The sequence below is a fragment of the Amblyraja radiata genome, chromosome 3 (assembly GCF_010909765.2).
Source record: "Amblyraja radiata isolate CabotCenter1 chromosome 3, sAmbRad1.1.pri, whole genome shotgun sequence".
NCBI classification, from domain to species: Eukaryota; Metazoa; Chordata; class Chondrichthyes; order Rajiformes; family Rajidae; genus Amblyraja; species Amblyraja radiata.
Window position 1 is genome coordinate 61,306,151 of NC_045958.1, and position 18,454 is coordinate 61,324,604.

At 43.7% G+C, this 18,454-nt stretch overlaps 1 protein-coding gene across 3 annotated transcripts; it reads left to right on the forward strand.

Annotated features, from left to right (window-relative positions):
* The first annotated feature begins 2,016 nt into the window (after nucleotides 1-2,016).
* Nucleotides 2,017-15,616, forward strand: slc25a51 (solute carrier family 25 member 51). Of its 3 annotated transcripts, none has more exons than XM_033017894.1 (2): nucleotides 2,017-2,288; nucleotides 13,665-15,616. In XM_033017894.1, the coding sequence occupies exon 2, from the start codon at nucleotides 13,724-13,726 to the stop codon at nucleotides 14,615-14,617; it is 894 nt and encodes a 297-aa protein (XP_032873785.1). In that variant the 5' UTR covers nucleotides 2,017-2,288; nucleotides 13,665-13,723; the 3' UTR covers nucleotides 14,618-15,616. The 3 variants fall into 3 exon arrangements, with proteins under 3 accessions (XP_032873785.1, XP_032873786.1, XP_032873783.1); XM_033017895.1 differs by having other exon boundaries at nucleotides 2,037-2,352; XM_033017892.1 differs by having other exon boundaries at nucleotides 2,037-2,348.
* The last annotated feature ends 2,838 nt before the right edge of the window (nucleotides 15,617-18,454 follow it).

Here is an 18,454-nt window from a genome sequence, read left to right on the forward strand (position 1 = left end):
ATGCTCTCATGATGATGGAATTGAGATGTGTTCAGATATTGCACAGTCTTGTTTAGTGACAGATAGTGGTTAGGGAGGTTAGCAAACATGCCTAGAAAATGGAATTTGTGGCAGAACAGGATGACTTTAGTCTTCCCATTATTTAATTAAAGATATTTCTGCAAATCCACTGCTGGACATGAAATTACAGTGAGACAACATGTAAATAAAAAATAAAGCAGGATCAGGTGAATTCATAGCAATGGTGCAGAAAAGGAAAGATTGGGCAATAAAAATGAATCTCAAGCTTCTACTGAATACATAAGAATGTTGCCAGGCAAGGAATACCTGAACAATTCAGCAATTTCTAATGAAACACATTTTTCTTAGATAGCAGTTGCAGGTAATTATTACAAATGTTGTTAAATCATGTCGCCATCCACACTAAAATAGCTTCTTGATGGTTGGCGTGGACTCAATGGGCTGAAGGGTCTGTTTCCAGACTGTATTTCTTTCTGACCATCAGGTTATTCCCCTCTTCTGTCGCCTTTTTTCCTATGAATTTGCTTAAAACCTGTTAAATATTTTCCGTTGGTGATAAATAATCAATAACTGGAATATTGACCCTTAAAGATGCTGCCTGACTTGCCCAAATTTTCAGAACACAGAAACAAATAACTCAAGTGCTGGAGTAGCTCAGCAGGTCAGGCAGCAGCTCTGGAGAATGTGGATAGGTGACATTTCAGGTCGGGATCGTTCTTCATACTGAGTGGGAGAAATGGGTGTGTCCTGGTCGGACTCAGAGAAGACGTGGGGATGTTAGGTTAGTTACTTAAAATTAGGAAATTCAATGTTCCTACCAAAGTTAATCAAATGGAATATGAGGTGCTTTTCCTCCAGTTTGCCTCATCCCCATATTACATAGAAACATAGAAAATAGGTGCAGGAGTAGGCCATTCGGCCCTTCGAGCCTGCACCGCCGTTCAATATGATCATGGCTGATCATCCAACTCAGTAACCTGTACCTGCCTTCTCTCCATACCCCCTGATCCCTTTAGCCACAAGGGCCACATCTAACTCCCTCTTAAATATAGCCAATGAACTGGCCTCAACTACCTTCTGCGGCAGAGAATTCCAGAGATTCACCACTCTCTGTGTGAACATTTCCACCAGCTGCCAAGTTTTTTTCCACTCCCTAAAAGCCTGTAACCATAAACACTATTAAGTCTTTAGTCATTCGTTTATATGTACCGAGATACAGTGAAAAGCTTATGTTGAGTGATAACCAGTCTGCAGAATGATAATATATTATTACAATCGAGCAAGCAAGAATTTCATTGTCCTATCTGGGACACATGCCAATAAACTCTCTTGACTTGACTTGATTTATAGTGTACAGCAGATACATGAGGGAACACCTAATGCAAGATAAAGCCACTAAAGTCCGATCAAGGATAGTCCGAGGGCCAAAGTCAACGTCAAATTAAAAGTAAATTGTATTCGTCAATCTACCTCCAATGAATGAGGTAGATAGTAGTTCAGGACTCTCTCTACTGCAATAAGATCCCATGCTGGATCACCCATGATCACATTGAATGTCGGTGCTGGCTGGCTCGAAGGGCCGAATGTGTCTACGGAGAGAACACAAACATGTTGTCAAGACGACGCCCACTAACATATCACTCCAACAGAGTGGCACCAGCGCGCACGTGACGTTTGCAGCCGCGCGCCCGAGGCCGCCACGTGACCACCCGCGGTAGCGGGGTTGGATGTGGCGTGTCGCGTTGACGTCACGCCCCTGGGGAGGGGGGCTGCGCTGCGCTGCGTGTAGGCGTGTGGGGGCGGGGCTGTGCTACGCTGTGCGCGTAGGGCGGGACTGCGTGCGTGGGGGCGGTGAGGCGCTCGCTGTATGCGTGGGGGCAGGGCGGGGCTGCGTGTGTGTGTGTGGGTGGGGGCGGGGCGGGGCTGCGCTACGCTGTGTGGGTGGGGGCGGGGCTGCGCTACGCTGTGTGGGTGGGGGCGGGGCGGGGCTGCGCTACGCTGTGTGCGTGGGGGCGGGGAGGCGCAGTGCGATCCCAGGGTGAGGGGAGGGAGGCGGTGGAGAGAAGCACTTGGCCGTGGCTTGGTGGCGGTAGCAGCAGCAGCAGCAGCATCACCGACCACCGACCACCATCGCGGAGAGGTGTGGCCCTGTAGCAGTGTCCGCGTGAGCCTTGACGTGGAGAGGGAGCGGTTCGAGCGGCTGGATTCCGGGAGGCGGAGGCAAGGACAAGGCCTGTCTGTCTGCGCGGCCTGGTGAATGAGAGCAGGTGAGCAGCAGCTGGCAGTCACCGCAGCCATTGGTCGTGGATCGCAGAGTGGGGCGCAAGGCAAGTGAGCGAGCAGGCACGGGGCAGAGGGGGCTGGGGTTTGCGCCGCACTGTTGATAAGGCGAGGCTGGGCAGAGGGAATGTTGTGCTCTCGGAGATGTTTAAACGTAGCCACACTGTCAGATGGAAATGGACAAAATCCATCGCATCATTTTAATGACAGGTGACCTCACCCTGGTGTTCAGGCCACTATTTATCCCACAAGAAACATCAAATAATCCATTCATTTGTGCGAATTGCAGACTGGCTACTCTGTTGTCTGATTAACACAGTGACATTGTAGTAGTTCATTTGTAGCATTCACTACCCACCCTTTATTGCCCTTGACAAACTGACAACAAATTGTTGTCGTAAAATGTTGGATTCCTCCTGATGAAAGTAGTGATTCTGGAGTTACAGAATTTAGACATGATGAAAGAACTGATGTTTGCAAGTCAGGATGGAGTAAGGCTTGGAGGGAAAATTGGAAGTGGTGGTCTTGTGTGTTGTCAGAAAAGGAGAACATGGATAGGTGATGTTCCTTAAGACTGGAGGGAGAAGAAAGCGGAGGAGGGGAGAAACAGGACAACATGTGGCAGGTGGACACGAGTGGGAGGGTTGATGGGCTGATGGTTGGAAGGAGGGAAGAGAGGGAGAAAGGGGGTGTGGGAGAGAAAGGGGATGTGGGTGGGTTTGTTAGCGGTTATCTAAAATTGGAGAATTCAATGTTCATACCATTGAGTTGTAAGCTACCCAAGTGGAATATGAGGTGCTGTTCCTCCAGTTTGTGTGTGGCCTTGCTCTAGCAATGGAGGAGGCCCAAGACAAAGGTCAGAATGGGAAGGAGAGTTAGACTAGTTGGCAGACCGAGTGTAAAGGTTCAGTAGAACAGTCGCTGAGTCTATGCTCGCGTCACCCGCTTTTGGCCGAAGACGTTGCTGTTGAAATCAAAGTCCTAAAGTGTATGGGACTCACAGAGGTTCTGAAAGACAACAAAATTGTTGTTGAGAATGACAGGCGTTAGAGTACCAGCATGTTTGGAATTAATATGGGTCATTTGAAAGAGCAAAAACAACTTTGTTTCAAGTTAATAAAGAATTAACTAATGGGATTAGTTTAGGGTGACTCTAATAATTTAGTACTGATCCTAAGAAAGTAGGAGCAGAATGGCATCTCATATATCAAGTGCTCAATAGGGAGGTTGCATGGCAGTCGAGGTCACGACCCGTGACCCGTACTGTTCCCACGCAACGCCTTCTGAAGTACACGTGGTGAACGTCAGGTAAGCACTTACTATGGCTGTCAGTACAGCAGGCCCTTCTTCTGTCCCAGCATCCGGACTCCACGCTGACTGGTTGCACACTCGCGGACCCAGGCCGTCTGTCCCTGCGGTCGGAGGGAGGGGGGGTGGGGTGTTCGGGGTGCTGGTGCAGCGTGGTCTCTGGGTGGGCAGAGTAACCAAACTGTCCCCAACTCAGCTGCAGCTGACTGGGACGTTGCCGTGTGATCGGGGGTGGTGGGGGGGGGGGGGTCGTGGTGCCGGTGCAGCACCGTCAGTGACTCTGGGTGGGCGGAGGGACCAGACTGTCCCCTAACTCTGCTGCAGCTGACGGAGACTTTGCCGGGTTTTTGTCCCCGTGTGTCCGCTGCCTGGAGCCGCGGCCCAGCTCCATCCAGCCCCGAGTGTGAGCGCTGCCGACCTGCAGCCTGTGACAGTGTGGCCGCACAGGGGGAGACGGGGCGGATGGCGGCCGTGGCCGGACAGTGCTGACTCAGGGGGAGAGTAGGGGCTGTCCCAAGGGATGCGCTCCTTCGGCCGCCTACACCTTGGTGCTCAGGTTCAGAGCAAAGATACTAGAGCATTTGGTTCAGAGCACTCAGGCACCCTCCATAATTATTTACAGCGCAAAAATTGACCATATGGGCGTTTTTTAACAGGTACAAAAGTACGCGTTTCGTGTGTTAACAGTGTATGCTGGAGGCTGCCATGTCCTCCAGAAGGATTGAGCTGCTCCGTGCTTCATGCCCTTTGACCCGATTACCTTACGTGCAACCCCCCAATACTGTTAGGTCCTGAGGCCTTGGTTTTCAGTTGGTGTATGGCCTTTTCAACTTGTCTGACAAGCTGGGTGAGGTGCTGAGTGTTTTAGATTACCTTCTTAGTGCTGAAGAATGTGCACCTTGCAGTTATCATAAAGTTTCTGACCCTCCATTCCATATACCATTGTTTTATGTCATGGATATTCTGTGAAACCTTGATCTGCAAATGCCTGTAAAGCTGTTTCTTTTCCTTTCAGGCATGATGGAGTTTCCGATCTAAGAATGCTTTATATCTATGGTTCATTTGCCTCTAGATTCATGTCAAATCAGTCCTGATATTTACTGGTGGAGGCGTTCTTCACAGTTCCTAATTAGGATGAACCAGAATAATCAACATATGAGCTTGTTGGTTGGGGGTTCTCAGGTTATCTGTGAGGTAGTGTCTGGATTTTATGTGCAGAATTCATGAGACATTTTTTTCCTAAGGCAATGTTTTGTTTTGCTGCTGTTGTTTTTGGGCCAGGCTAATGGAATTACTGAGCAAGTTTGGCAGTGGATCACCCAGTGTTCATTGTAACCTGTAAAGACACTTGTGATGCAGCCATCACTGGGTTTCTCACGTGAAATATCACATTCTATTAGGTGAAAGTACCTGGGTGAGGGGTGTTTCAATGAGGTGTTGTGCTCTTGTCTCTCATGAAACAGTATGGTCACAACAAGATTGCCTTGAGCATTTTGACAGGTAAAAGATTCATGGAGTTGTCTTTCCCCTCTATCTCATTAACAATCACAGCTTGCCAGAGGATTGTTTTAGTTGTAGAAATACAGCATGGAAACAGGCCCTTCTGCCCACAGAATCCACAACGATTATCGATCACCCTTTCACACTGTTTGCATGTTATCTAACTTTTTAGCGAGTTGCTACACATTTGGGGCAATTTCATTTTTACGGAGGATCTTGAAATAGTCCACTGAGACCGTATGCAAGATTCACCAGCTTTTGGTGCCATTTTGGGCTGGGGTTTTTATAAGGTCAGAATAGAATTCCTCTAGTTACATTCACCAACATTGGGAATGCTTTAAAAATGCAATAATTGTAAAAATCTGCAAAATCATCATAATCATACTTTATTAGCCAAGTATGTTTTACACCATACGAATAATTTGATTTGCCATATAGTCAGTCATACTAATAAAAAGCAACAAAACACACAAAATACATTTTAACATAAACATCCGCCACAGTGACTGCTCCTCATTCTTCACTGTGACGGAAGGTGAAAAAAAAGTTCATTCTCTTTCCTTCATTGTTCTCCCTCGGTCGGGGGCCTCGAGCCTTCCGTTGACCAAATGATCTTGACTCCAGTAGCCGGCGGCAGGCGCACTGTGTCAGGGCGATCAAGCTCCTGCATTGGGGGGTTGTCAGCTTCCTGCACTGGGCAATCGGTCCCCGGGTCAGGGCTAGTCGAAACCTTCTATGACTTTGGAGCTCCCGACTCGGTCTCTACCTGAGATTGTGAGCTCCGCGATGTTGAAATCCGCAGGCCGCTGTTGGAGTATCGATCCCAGGCAAGGGATCGGCCTCCGATGGTGTCAACGCCCTGCGGTGAGGCTCAAAGTTTCCCCGACCCCCTCCTCCACCCCGCACATAAAATAAACCAGAGAACATTAATACAAACTTTTAAAACACACTAGAAATAACAAAAAAAGACAAAAGGACAGACAGACTGTTGGTGAGGCTGCCATCGTGGCGCCACCCAGTGGTCAATAATGAAGATACGTCCAATTTCAGTTGTCCTCAACAGGATCCCAAACCATTTTTTCCTGTGATCTGTTCTCTGAATGGATTCCATCCACCTAGGGAAGCAATAATCTTGAGTTTGGTGGTAACTTCACAAAAGCCATTGACTATTAGTCAACAGCACACAGCTTGGATTTAGCTGCCTGCAGAAACGTGTCTCCATCTTGTGTCTCATGCACAAGATGCAGTTAAAACAACTAATTTTTTTTTTTTTAATGGGTCTGATAAATCTAGTCTCAGTAAAGTCTGGTCAAGCAATTCCCCCAATGACTCAGCACTTTTCTTTAACTTTGCATCATATTTCTAGCAGACATCTGCATTAGTGGTGCTAATTTTGAAAGGCAAACTGTTCAGTGTATGTCACCCTCGCTTCAGTATCAAGGTCATAACAACTTGAGCTGCAGTACAGAGACGGTGCTTTGTATCTGTGCATGTTAAGGGTGTGAGCTCCAAGTCATTGAATCATTCACTAAAGCATACAAGGGAATAGACCTATTTGACATCTATAAAACAAAGATGCTCTTTTATCCTGTTCTGGTTATATTAATGCTGCTCTTCAACAATAAAGACCTTTAGTGATACCAAGAAAATGTAGAGCCCATATCTTCAGAATGACCTTTTAGTGAAGGCACACTTTGATGAAATTCACCATCACATTCATTGTGCCAGTACATATTAGGGCTTCCCAAGAAAAATAATATTTGTAGATCTATTTGTAGATCAAAGTTGCAAAATTTGTAATCAACTGGTTTTCCTGGATACTGAGTCATTAATTACCAGTAACACACACCTTAATACTCTGGAGAAATCCCACTAAATATCATGCAGGGCTCTCCAAATCTACTGGCTTGATGTGTGAACCAATTTCAGACCTCACCAATTTGAGAAATGTCAGGTGTTGCTTTTTGGGAAATTTAACCAACCAAATACTGTATAGCTGAATCAAACCTTGTCGTTCACACAATCATTCCTTCTTAGCTACTGAGGCTGACCTGGTGGTGAAATTCTGAAGTATGTTACCACTATCATCAAGACCATCCTTTTTAGTTCAGTTTAGTTTAGAGATACAGCGCGGGAACAGGCTCTTCGGCCCACTGAGTTCACGCCGACCAGTAATCCCCGCACATTAACATTAGCCTACACATACTACGGACAATTTACAATTATACTAAGCCAATTAACCTACAAACCTGTACATCTTTGGAGTGTGGGTGGAAACCGGAACTCTCGGAGAAAACACACGCAGGTCACAGGGAGAACGTAGACATGCACCCGTAGTCAGGATTAAACCCATGTCCCTGATGCTGTAAGGCAGCAACTCTACTGCTGCTCCATCTCTGCTGCCTAAGGAAGTCCATACCTCCATCTCTGTCCATGGTTTATTTTCAATTCTGCTTCGGGGCAGCTCCTGTTATAAGTCGCATCCTCCCTTTCACCCTATATTTGACTTTTCTGTTACTATAGTTTTGCCTCCTAACTTCACTACCCATATAGTTTATAACTAAGCTTGCATCCTATGTAGCAGCATATTACATTTGCCCATCTCTCCTGTGCTTTTTGCCTTGCATTGTCATGTAGTCTGGTAATACACAAGGCTCAAAGAGTCTATTCTATTGATGCTGATCATTGACACATGTCTAATTATAATTGCTGCTCCATTGGCAGCCATATCTTCAGTAGCCTAGATCCTAAGTTCTCAAGTTCCCTCCCGAAAGCTCTGCTTCATTACTCTTTCCTCTTTAAAGGTGTTGTTCAAACCTAATTTCTTTGATTATTCATGTTTTTATGTTTGCCCTAATATCTAGATGTTTTTACCAAATTGTTTCCTGAAAATCTTTGGGACATTTCGTGACATTAAAGGTGTGGTGTAATTGCCTTTTGTTGTTGACATTTTTTTGTTTTGCCTAATCTGCGATAGTTACTTGCTGCGGGTACTCTATCTGACTGCTACTGTGACCATGATGCGTGCAGCTGCACCTGTGACTTGTGGGGTGGGTGATGCAATTCTAAAGACCTTTTGTCATTGCTACTGGTGGGGAGGGATACATTGTTGCTAGCGATTTTGACCGACTTCACTTTGTACCTCTTTATAACATGCAAGCCTTGCTACAATTGATGGGTGTCTGCGTGGTTAGTCTGTCTCTTGGTATCCTTGATAGTTTTGTGAAGATGGTATCTAGATTTCCTGCACAGGTTGGGGTCAGCCAATATAAATAGGGAGGTTTCACGGCAGTCGGGACACGACCCATGACCCGTACTGTTGCTACGCTACTCCAAATGTACTGCAGGTAGGCACTTACCATTGTTTCCAGCGTAGCGGGCCCGTTAAAACGCTGAAATTGTCAATTTTTGCGCTGTAAATAATTATGGAAATCGGGATAAGTGTGTGAGACATTTATCCTACTTCAGAATTCCAAAAGTGAGGAGAAATGACGGTAGATAAAAACGAGAGCTGAAGAGACAACAACAGACAGAGTGCTTAGCGATCATTGGCCGTTTGCTCACTGCATTTCATCAACTGAGGCATTATTTGTGTTTTTTCTTGATTCCTTTGGCATCTAAAAAGTTTCAGAAGTGATAAATCAGGCTGTAATATTTTTAAATCGCCCATGGTTCTAGTGGGTTTTTACATACAAAATGAAAACTCATCTGAAGAAAAATTTACAGCCAGATTTATCACTTCTGAGAATTTTTAGATACCAAAGGAATCAAGAAAAAACACAAATAATGCCTTACTTGATGAAATGCAGTGATCAAACGCGATAATTCCCAATATTTTCAATGTTTACCAAGCACTTTAGCTGCTGTAGTCCCTTCAGTTCTCGCTTCTGTATACCTTCATTTCGCTTCACGTTTGGAATTCTGAAGTTGGGTACATGTCTCTCACACTTACCCCGACTCCCACAAATTTTTTCAGCGCAAAAATTCAACATTTTGGCAGTTTTTAACAGGTAGGAAAGTACGCGTTTCTAGCATTAATAACATATACCGGAAGTGACGGATGTCTTCCAGTTGGATTTAGCGGCTCCGTGCGTCGAGCCCTATGACCCAGTGACCTTTCGTGCAACCCCCCTATACCTCGTACTTGGACTTCAATAAGGAATGAATCGCATGGTTTCCAGTTGGGGAACACACAGATTGATGTCTGTGACAGGTAGAGCACATTTAGATTGGCTGCTGAGTTCTTGAATATGGACCAGTCCACCAACTCAAAGCAGTTATGTACGAGATCATCTGCTTCTCCATATGACTTTCTGTACCAGTTCCTCACACTTTATTGTCAGCTTGTGAGCAGGGAAAAGGAGCACAGTCTAAAAGTCTGACTTTCCAAAATGCAGATGGGTGAATGGAGCAGGTAGACATCTTCGTGTTGCTGTGGTTGGGAGTCTTTGGACCTCTTGTGATACAAGAAACATGTAGATAGAATTTTGGTTGCACACTCTTGAGATTGGCCTAGTTGAAGGCCCTGGCTATGAGGTAGGATATTCTATTTCAAGGCTATTTGTTGCGGTGTACAGTTCATTCAGTACAAGCTTCCTGTCGCACTGCACGGGATATAAATTACTATAAGGATAGCCAAAGTGAATTCCTGCGGCACATAGTAGGGACAGCGCTTTATCATAGATATTCCAGGTATGGCGCATGGGACTGTCACGTGTGGTTCGATCCTGACTACGGGTGCTGTCTATGCGGGTTTGCACTTTCTCTCTGTAACCACATGGATTTCCTCCCATGTTCCAAAAAGCTCCAGGTGTGTAAATTAATTGGCTTCTGTAAATTGCCCCTAATGTGTAGGATGTGAAAATGGGGTAACAGAACTAGTGTATGGGTGATTGATGGTAATCATGGACCCTGGGCTGAAGAGCCTGTTTCTAGACTGTATCTATAAACTAAATTAAACTTGGGTTGTATGACAGTCAGATGAAGCAGGGGTGAGCCATATCTCTGTCCTCAGTTTGCTAAGGTAGGTGAGTGTAGCTTTAGGTTCATCCAGCTTGTTTTAATTGATTGAACGTTTTCCTGTAGTATGCTGGGTACGGACCACGTTGTTTCAGTCTCGCCTGCAGACCAGTGTGTCTTTCACACTTCCTGGTTAAGTATCTGCTTCTAGGCCGGGTCCAGGAGTTCGCTGTTCCAGAAGCAATTCATTGTATGACATTCTATGTGGCTAACATTTATGTACAGGAACTGAAACACAAAAAAGCTGCAGATGCTAGAAATTTGGAATAAACGGTTAACATTTCAGGTCTACGACCCTTCATCAAAACACAGATTCTGATGATGGGTCCTAGTTTTAAAATGTTGACTGTTTATCTTTCAACAGATTCTGTCTGACCCAATGAGTGTTTCAGAACTTTTGCTTTTTTAATATTAATGGACAGGACTTGAGTATTTCACAGGACCCAGTTTGAAAATCTGTAGAACAAGCCTGTAAACTAGTATACTTGTGTTCTGGCTTTGAACCACAGTCTCTTGGACACTGTACTAAAGCACTCAAATTATTATTATTGTTATCATTTAGTGTTATTAGTTTTGCTGGGTTTACCATTACCAATGCTCAATGAACCATAGTTCCTGAAAGCTCTCAATCATCAGTGTAGAAAGGCACTGCAGTTTCTGGTTTACACTGAAGATAGACACAAAATGTTGGAGTACCTCAGCGGGACAGGCAGCATCTCTGGATAAAAGGAATAGGTGATGTTTAGGGTCGAGACCCTACAAACAAAGAATCAGGGGTGAAGGATATGAGAGATATGGAAGGGTAATGTGTGAAAACGAGAGATCAAAGTGTTTTCGCAGACAAACAGCAGTGCTTGCTATTTAACAAATGCCCCAAGAGGTAAGGCTATTTGCTTTTTTTCTCCAAGTAGTTTTAAAAACCTCATTAAAGGAATTTTCTTAATACATTGGAATCATCTGGTCTTGCTGCCTGTATTAATGTAGTCCTTGAGTATATTGTTAAAGAGAAAACTAAACAGCTAACAGCTCAATCTGCATTCACAACTTAACTCAGATGACCATGTACAAATTGAAGTAAGCTGCTATAAAAAACTTCCCTGTTCCATTGTTATCTTTTTATTCCTTTCATTCTTCCCTGTTATTTTGCAATTCTTTTACCCTCATTTGTGAGTATTTGGACCCAAAGCTCTAATAAGCGAGTTTGGTATTCCGAAAAACGCAAGGATTTGTCAAAGGTCATTTGGAAAAAAAAGGGAACGGGGGTGCCTGGTAGTGGGGGAGAGTAGGGTGTAACAGCGAGAGCGAGGTGGCAGATGCGAGTGGGAGACGGGTAGAGACTGGACTGGCGGAGAGACGGTGAGTGGTAGGGGAGAGAGAAGGGGGGTGAAAGACATGCGTGGGGAGACGAGAGAGCTTTCAGTTAGACAGACAGCCACTGGTAAAGCCATAGCTCGTTGCTTCTAGGAGAGTCAAGAAAATGTCCTCAATCGAGAGAATGCAACTTCAGAACCCCCTCGTCTTGACCGCATGGCTTTATTCCGAAGCCAGTGAGCGAACGGAGAGGCAGCAATGAGATAAAAGTCATTGCAACTGGTCTCTTGTGCGGCACTGCACGTACAACTGAACTTCCAGCTCCTAGCCAACGCCAAAAACCGAACGATTGTAAAGATGTGTACCACCCACATATCACCAACAAGGCAGTTCCACGGTGATACAGTGATGCCATCGACTCTCTGCACAGATAACTGTTCCCCAGTCAGCCAGCCCCAGAGTAACTAGGAAACGCCACCCTGAACAAGCCAGCCTAGGGTAGGGCAGACCGAAGAAGACCCACAAGGCTTTTTCTTTGGAAAAGTTATTCTGGAAGGGGTGGCGAGCGCTGGAGATTTCCGCGGGCGCAAGGAACAAATGACCTAAAGTTTGTGTTGAGTGAACTGAGTGTTTATTCTGTCCTCGTCGTCGCCATACACAGTGTTCTGTGAGAGTGGTTGGATCCCATCTTCAGCTCGGCCAACGTCGGTCATGTTATCCAGACAGGCGGTGGGGGATCAGGAGGTGAGTCATTGGCGATGCTCTGGAATCCTAGCCGGCCGCCGCCGAGCAGTAGGGTCGAGGAGGCAGCACCTGACAGGTGAGCGGCCCGCGGTAGCTGGTGCCTCTCCGCACTCAGCTGGAAGAACTGACACCTCTACTCCCCGGGTCAACCACGGCGCAGAAGTATAATGTGTAGGAAGTCTGACGGAGGGTCTTCTATCCATAGGTGGTGCCTGGCCCGCTGAGTTACTCCTGCATTTTGTGTCTACGGTACAGAAGTGCATGGTGCCTTAAACTATCTGAAACGGAACCCACCAAATGCCCTTCAACAATAAGGCACTGTGAGGTTGAGCGTTTGGTAGGAATTGTAGTTGAGCGTTTGGGAGGAATTGTAAGCAGCAAGGGGGAAGGTGAAAAACAAAGTGCTGGAGGATATCAGCGGGTAAGGCGACACATCTGTGAAGAGAGGACAGACTATATTTCAGATCGCGACCTTTCTTCAGATCAGGAATAAGGTAACTTCAGCAGAGCGATGCCTTTGCAATTCACCAAATAAACAGAACAGTAAAAACACTTCTGTCGGAATGAACTGCTGGTTTACACCGAAGTTAGACACAAAAAGCTGGAGTAACTCAGCCGCTGAGAATGTTTATCTCCAGTGACCTATGACCTGGGCATGCACAGTAGAAATACTTAACTCGCTTATTCTTTTCAAAGCCTTCCTTCACCTTGCCTTCCTTGAAGGCTTGCCTAAAGGTCACCTTCTTAACATGCATTTTGATGAATCATACTTTCATGTTTTCATGATGCAGTGTCCGATAAGTTTGTGTCCATGAAGTACCTAGGAATGTTTTCAAACATTTAAAGCCATTATAAATTGAAGGTTATGCTCCTGTGCAGATTTTAGCAAAGATAACAAATCATGCTTTTTTTGTCGGAAATAGTGTAAGAAATGATCAATACAGTCTTGGCAAAAGTACATGTTCATGTTTAATTTGCAACACATCTTCATCTGCAGTTTCTGCATACCCATTGATATCTCATCCAGCAAAATTATGGTGATTTCAGCGTAATATTGTATTAACAATTGTTCTATAGCTTCCATTTCTGATCCTGGTAATGGAGTATGCTTGTTATATTTGAATGTTTTCAGTATTCAGATTTTATGGCAGGTGAACTTCCCCCTTTTAATACAGTGCCGGTATTATTTTTTGTGCCTACCTCCAGAGAACAGCAAGTCTTTTTTAATGTCCTCTATAAAAATCTGCGCCATGTACGAATACAATGTTGCTTTAAAGTGTCTTTGTCGATTATGTGTTGTAGCCTCGGTACTGGAACTCGAACCTATGACCTTCAAACTGAGACGACAGTATCTTGTATTCTACTTATAAACTCGGTGACCGCTCAATATAAAATTATGTTTTAAGGCGAGGGCAGAAATTATTGTCTTTATTTCACAGATATGAATTCAGCTGTTCACTGTCCAATTTTTCTTCTCACAGGACCATGTGGCTAATTGATAATAGTATCATTTACCTTGAAGGATAAGCACTTGCAACACATGGATACTGAAGCACAAAACAGATCAAAGGACCTTGTCTTACCCGGATCTAAGCAGGATTTGGCGCAACAGATCTCTTGTCTGGGCCCGACTAAGTACTATATCTGTGGCTATTTTGCAGCCTTCACTAATATTGCTACCACTTTCCCCATACAGAAAGCGTTGTTTCGGCAGCAGCTATATGGAATTAAGACATTGGAGGCTGTCCGTCAGTTAAAGCAGGATGGCTTTCGCCTTCTGTACCGGGGTATTCTGCCTCCGCTCCTCCAAAAGACAACAACTGTGGCATTGATGTTTGGCTTGTATGAGGACTTCTCGTGCCTCTTGAAGAGAACAACTGATGGTCCAGAACTTCTGACTCGTAGTGTTTCTGCAGTATTGGCAGGGACAGCAGAGGCAACGCTGACACCATTTGAGAGAGTGCAGACTTTGCTGCAAGATCGCAGACATCATAGGCGATTCACCAATACGTTTGATGCCTTTAAAGCTTTGAAAGCCTATGGTTTTAGGGAATATTACAGAGGACTTGTGCCAATTCTCCTCCGAAATGGACCTAGTAATGCATTGTTCTTTGCCTTGCGAGGGCCTATCAAAGAATCCTTACCGGAAGCCACTACGTACAGTACTAATGTGCTCAATGACTTCATCTGTGGAGGATGTCTGGGTTCAATGCTTGGAATAATGTTTTATCCGATTAATGTAGTGAAAGCACGTATGCAGTCACAAGTTGGAGGAGAATTTCAATCTTTTACAAAAGTCTTCATGACAATTTGGAGGGAAAGGGGTGGCAAACTATCCAATGTAATGCGAGGAGTGCACCTCAATTATCACCGGTCAATTTTATCATGGGGCATAATCAATGCAACCTATGAAATTTTGCTTAAATTGATCTGACTATTTTAAAATTTGATCCTTAGCTGGAGCTGCATATTTTGTTTTGGTAATTGATGTCATCCCCTGCGCCACCAATTGTGCAGCATTTCCCTTCAGTTCCGTGGATCAAATGCACTTTGCCCATCTTAATTAATGCATGGGGCAGGAAGAGATCTGGTATCTACTTATGACCAAATCTGAGTATATTCTGGAGTTACCTGGTTTTCATTTACTATTGAAGTAAGAGGGAGAGTAAAAATCACAAACCAGGTGATGGATACAAGTGATTATCCCATCAAACCTACCTCAAAGAGGATGGTTCGTATCTCTTCTGAACTCTTGGAAGTAGTTAATATTTTATGTCTTTATTCTTCATTTCACTTAGATTCTGTATAGAACTTGCATTATGATTTGAAACTTTGTCCTTTTCTAAAAGAGCCTCAGTTATTTTTTTTAATATATGATTTTTTTTTAATATATGATTTTTTTTTTCCCAAGGTTCAGAGATGTTTTATTGATTACTAACTGGTCGCTTTTTTAATTTTGTCATAAACCACATGTTCAACAACTTCAACTTGCCTTTAACATGGTTTATACAGTGTATCATTGAGGTGTTTAGGGTAACATTGTCACATCTATTTTTGCTTACCCGTGCGATAATTGGAACAGTTCCCTGTATGTATGCTCTGTTACCAGCTGTTGCATTTGTGCTGTTGTTGCCACTATTATTTATCACGTGCCGATATAGACTGACCATTTTCCTTGCCAAACTACTGTTTCTAAGTGGCCATAATGTTTTTTAGATTAGACAGTACTGCATTCAAGTACAAAGTTAATGGTCCCGTGAGTACTTATTCATGTGAAGCAGTCCACCATAATGCTGATTGCTTGAGCAATCTTCCCCATAGAGGCTTAATTTGTTCTATGTATATAAGAATTACATTTTTATCTTGTTGAGTAATCAATTTTTGCACCTTTTTGCTGAAAATTCTATTAAAGGATATGGATACTGAGTGCTTATTTCAATTTTGTGTATCTTTTCTGTTGCTTAAAAGTAATTAATGATTTAAACAGATATTTTTATTTTGGTAAAACGTGGTTATTGCGGCAAACTCAATTGGGATGCAGTAAATTATAACCAATGTTCTGCCCTTCCTTTCTCCCCCCCCCCCCCCCCCCACCAAAAAAAAAGCATGTCCAGAATTTTTAGTTTGTATTTTAAGTATCCGGCATTTTTGTTTTTGCCTACTCAAAGGAGCAGAATTAGGCCATTTGGCCCCATCGAGTCTACTCTGCCATTCAATCATGGTTGATCTATCTTTCCCTCTCAAACCCATTCTCCTGCTTTCTCCCTGTGACTTTGACACACTTAATAATCACAAATGATAATCCACTTTGAAAATGCCCAAAGACGATCTCCACCTGTTTACGGCAATGAATTCCACAGATTCGCCACCCTCTGACTACAGAAATTCATCCTTATCTCATTTATAAAGGTACGTCCTTTTATTCTGAGGTTGTGCCCTCTGGTCCTATATTCTCCCACTAGTAGAAACATCTACTCTATCCAGGCCCTTCATTATTCGGTAAGTTTCAAGGAGCTCCTCCCTCATCCTTCTGAATTCCAATGAGTACAGGCTCAAAGGTGTCAAACACTCATTATTTGTTAACCCTGTCAACCCCGAGATCAGTCTCGAAAACCTCTCGGATGTCAACCGATTCCCCTAACCCCCCCCCCCCCCCCCCCCCCCCCATCAGATATGGGGCCTAAAACTGCTCAAAATTCCTAATGGAGTCTGACCAGTGCCCTATGAAGCCTCGCCATTACATCCCTGCTTTTATATTCTAGTCGGCTTGAAATAAATTCTAACATTGCATTTGCCTTACTACTGATTCAACCTGCAAATTAACCTTTTGGGAATCCGGCACCAGCACTCCTGAGTCCATTTGCACATCCGATTTCTGAATTCTCTCCCCATTTAGAATACAGCCTGCACCTTTATTCCTACTACCAAAGTACATGACCACACACATTGCTACGTTGTTGCCCACTATCCCAATGTGTCCAAGTCCATCCGCAGAGTCCTTGCTTTCTCTACACTACCTGCCCTTCCACTTATCTTGTATCATCTGCAAACTTAACCACAAAGCCCTCAATTCCATCATCAGAATCATTAATATACAACATGAAAAGTAGCGGATCCAACACCAATTCCTCCGGACCACCAATAGTCACTGGCAGCCAACCAGAGAAAGCACCCTTTATTCATACTCTTCTGCCATCTGCCATTCAGCCAATGTAATATTGTATTTACTAGTTCCTCTCTTCCATATGAAGTTCTCTTTTGGTCTTCAGCAGCATTTATATCCATCTCTTTTGCTATTCGTTCACAGAGATTTCTTTCACTTCTGGTCTTGGATATACAGCTACATGTAGCAATGTTACAAAATGTTGAGATTTTAAAAATCAAGTCTGTAATTTATCCCATCAGATAAAGCATAAAAATAAGTTTAATTTGACACCTAATTCACTTTCATATCTCATGTATTTAAAATGTTATGGCCATTTTCATACTCGGAAATTAGCATCTTGTTCCCTATTGATTTTCTATGGACGTAACAAAAAAGCTGTGATCGTGGACAGTCAAAAGCCCATAACTTTCTTAAAAATTAAGAGAACTGAATGAAATTTTCAGTTATCATAGATTGAACCATTCTGAAACAAATATAAAATAATCTTACTTGGATGACCTGAAATTAAAGCATATAATTAGTTAGTTACCCAAGTGTAGCTAATTTCAAACTTCAATTACTAGATCTAAACATCTATCCATTTCTTAATAAATGATTAACATTTTTAAATAGCCTAAGTGTGCAAATAATATTCATAAATAATTCACAATAAAACATGATTTTTAAATCTCATTTACATTAATTTATAGGCCAAATGGAAGGAATTTAGTGTTCAATTGCTGTAAATTAAAGTCCATTTTAAATCAGCTTTCTAGTGGGATCCTGTGAACGCGCTGGTTTAGAACGTTCACATTGCGGTAGATTTGTGCCCCCAAATGCCCAGAAAAATACTGCGGGATATAATGGGTCCAAAATGAGCTACTCGCAATATTAAACTTTGTATAAAGGGATCTTAAGAAGCCCTTTTTAATGTAAAAATAAGCTACATACCTTCTGTGGTTTGCTCTATGGGACCCTGACGGCTGTCGGTGGTCGCGGGTTTAGAGATTGATTTTTAAACTACTATAACTATTATCCAAGGCCTTTAAAACTAATAATAGCTTTTGCGACAGGGTCTTCCAGCGATTTTTCGTTAATAATTAACAAGGCTGAACATCTTCGATTTGAACAGCCTAGAGAAAATCTAATTTTAAACCCGCCCCCTCTAAACGGCGCCAAAATCGCGCACACCCGCAGCGACAGATTTTCAGCGACGCTTCAGGTAGGCTTTGCAACATCCCCACTACATGTCTTTCACAATCACAATGATACTTTATTACCCAAGTATGTTTTGCAACATACGAGGAATTTCATTTGCCAAGTCAGTCATACAAATAAAAAGCAATGGAGCACACAAAATACATTTTAACATAAACATCCACCACATTGACTCCTCCACATTCCTCACTGTGATGGAAGGCGAAGAAAAGTTCAAATCTCTTTCCTTCTATGCTCTCCGTTGGGAGCCTCGAGACCTCCGTTTACGGGACGACCTTGACTCCCGTAGCGGGCGCCGTTTTGGCCCTCCGCATCGGGGCAATCAGCTCCTGCATCGGGGGATGTCTATCACTGATGATGTGTTCAGGAGCATCAATAGATGCATTTTTATCAATCTCCCCTTTATCT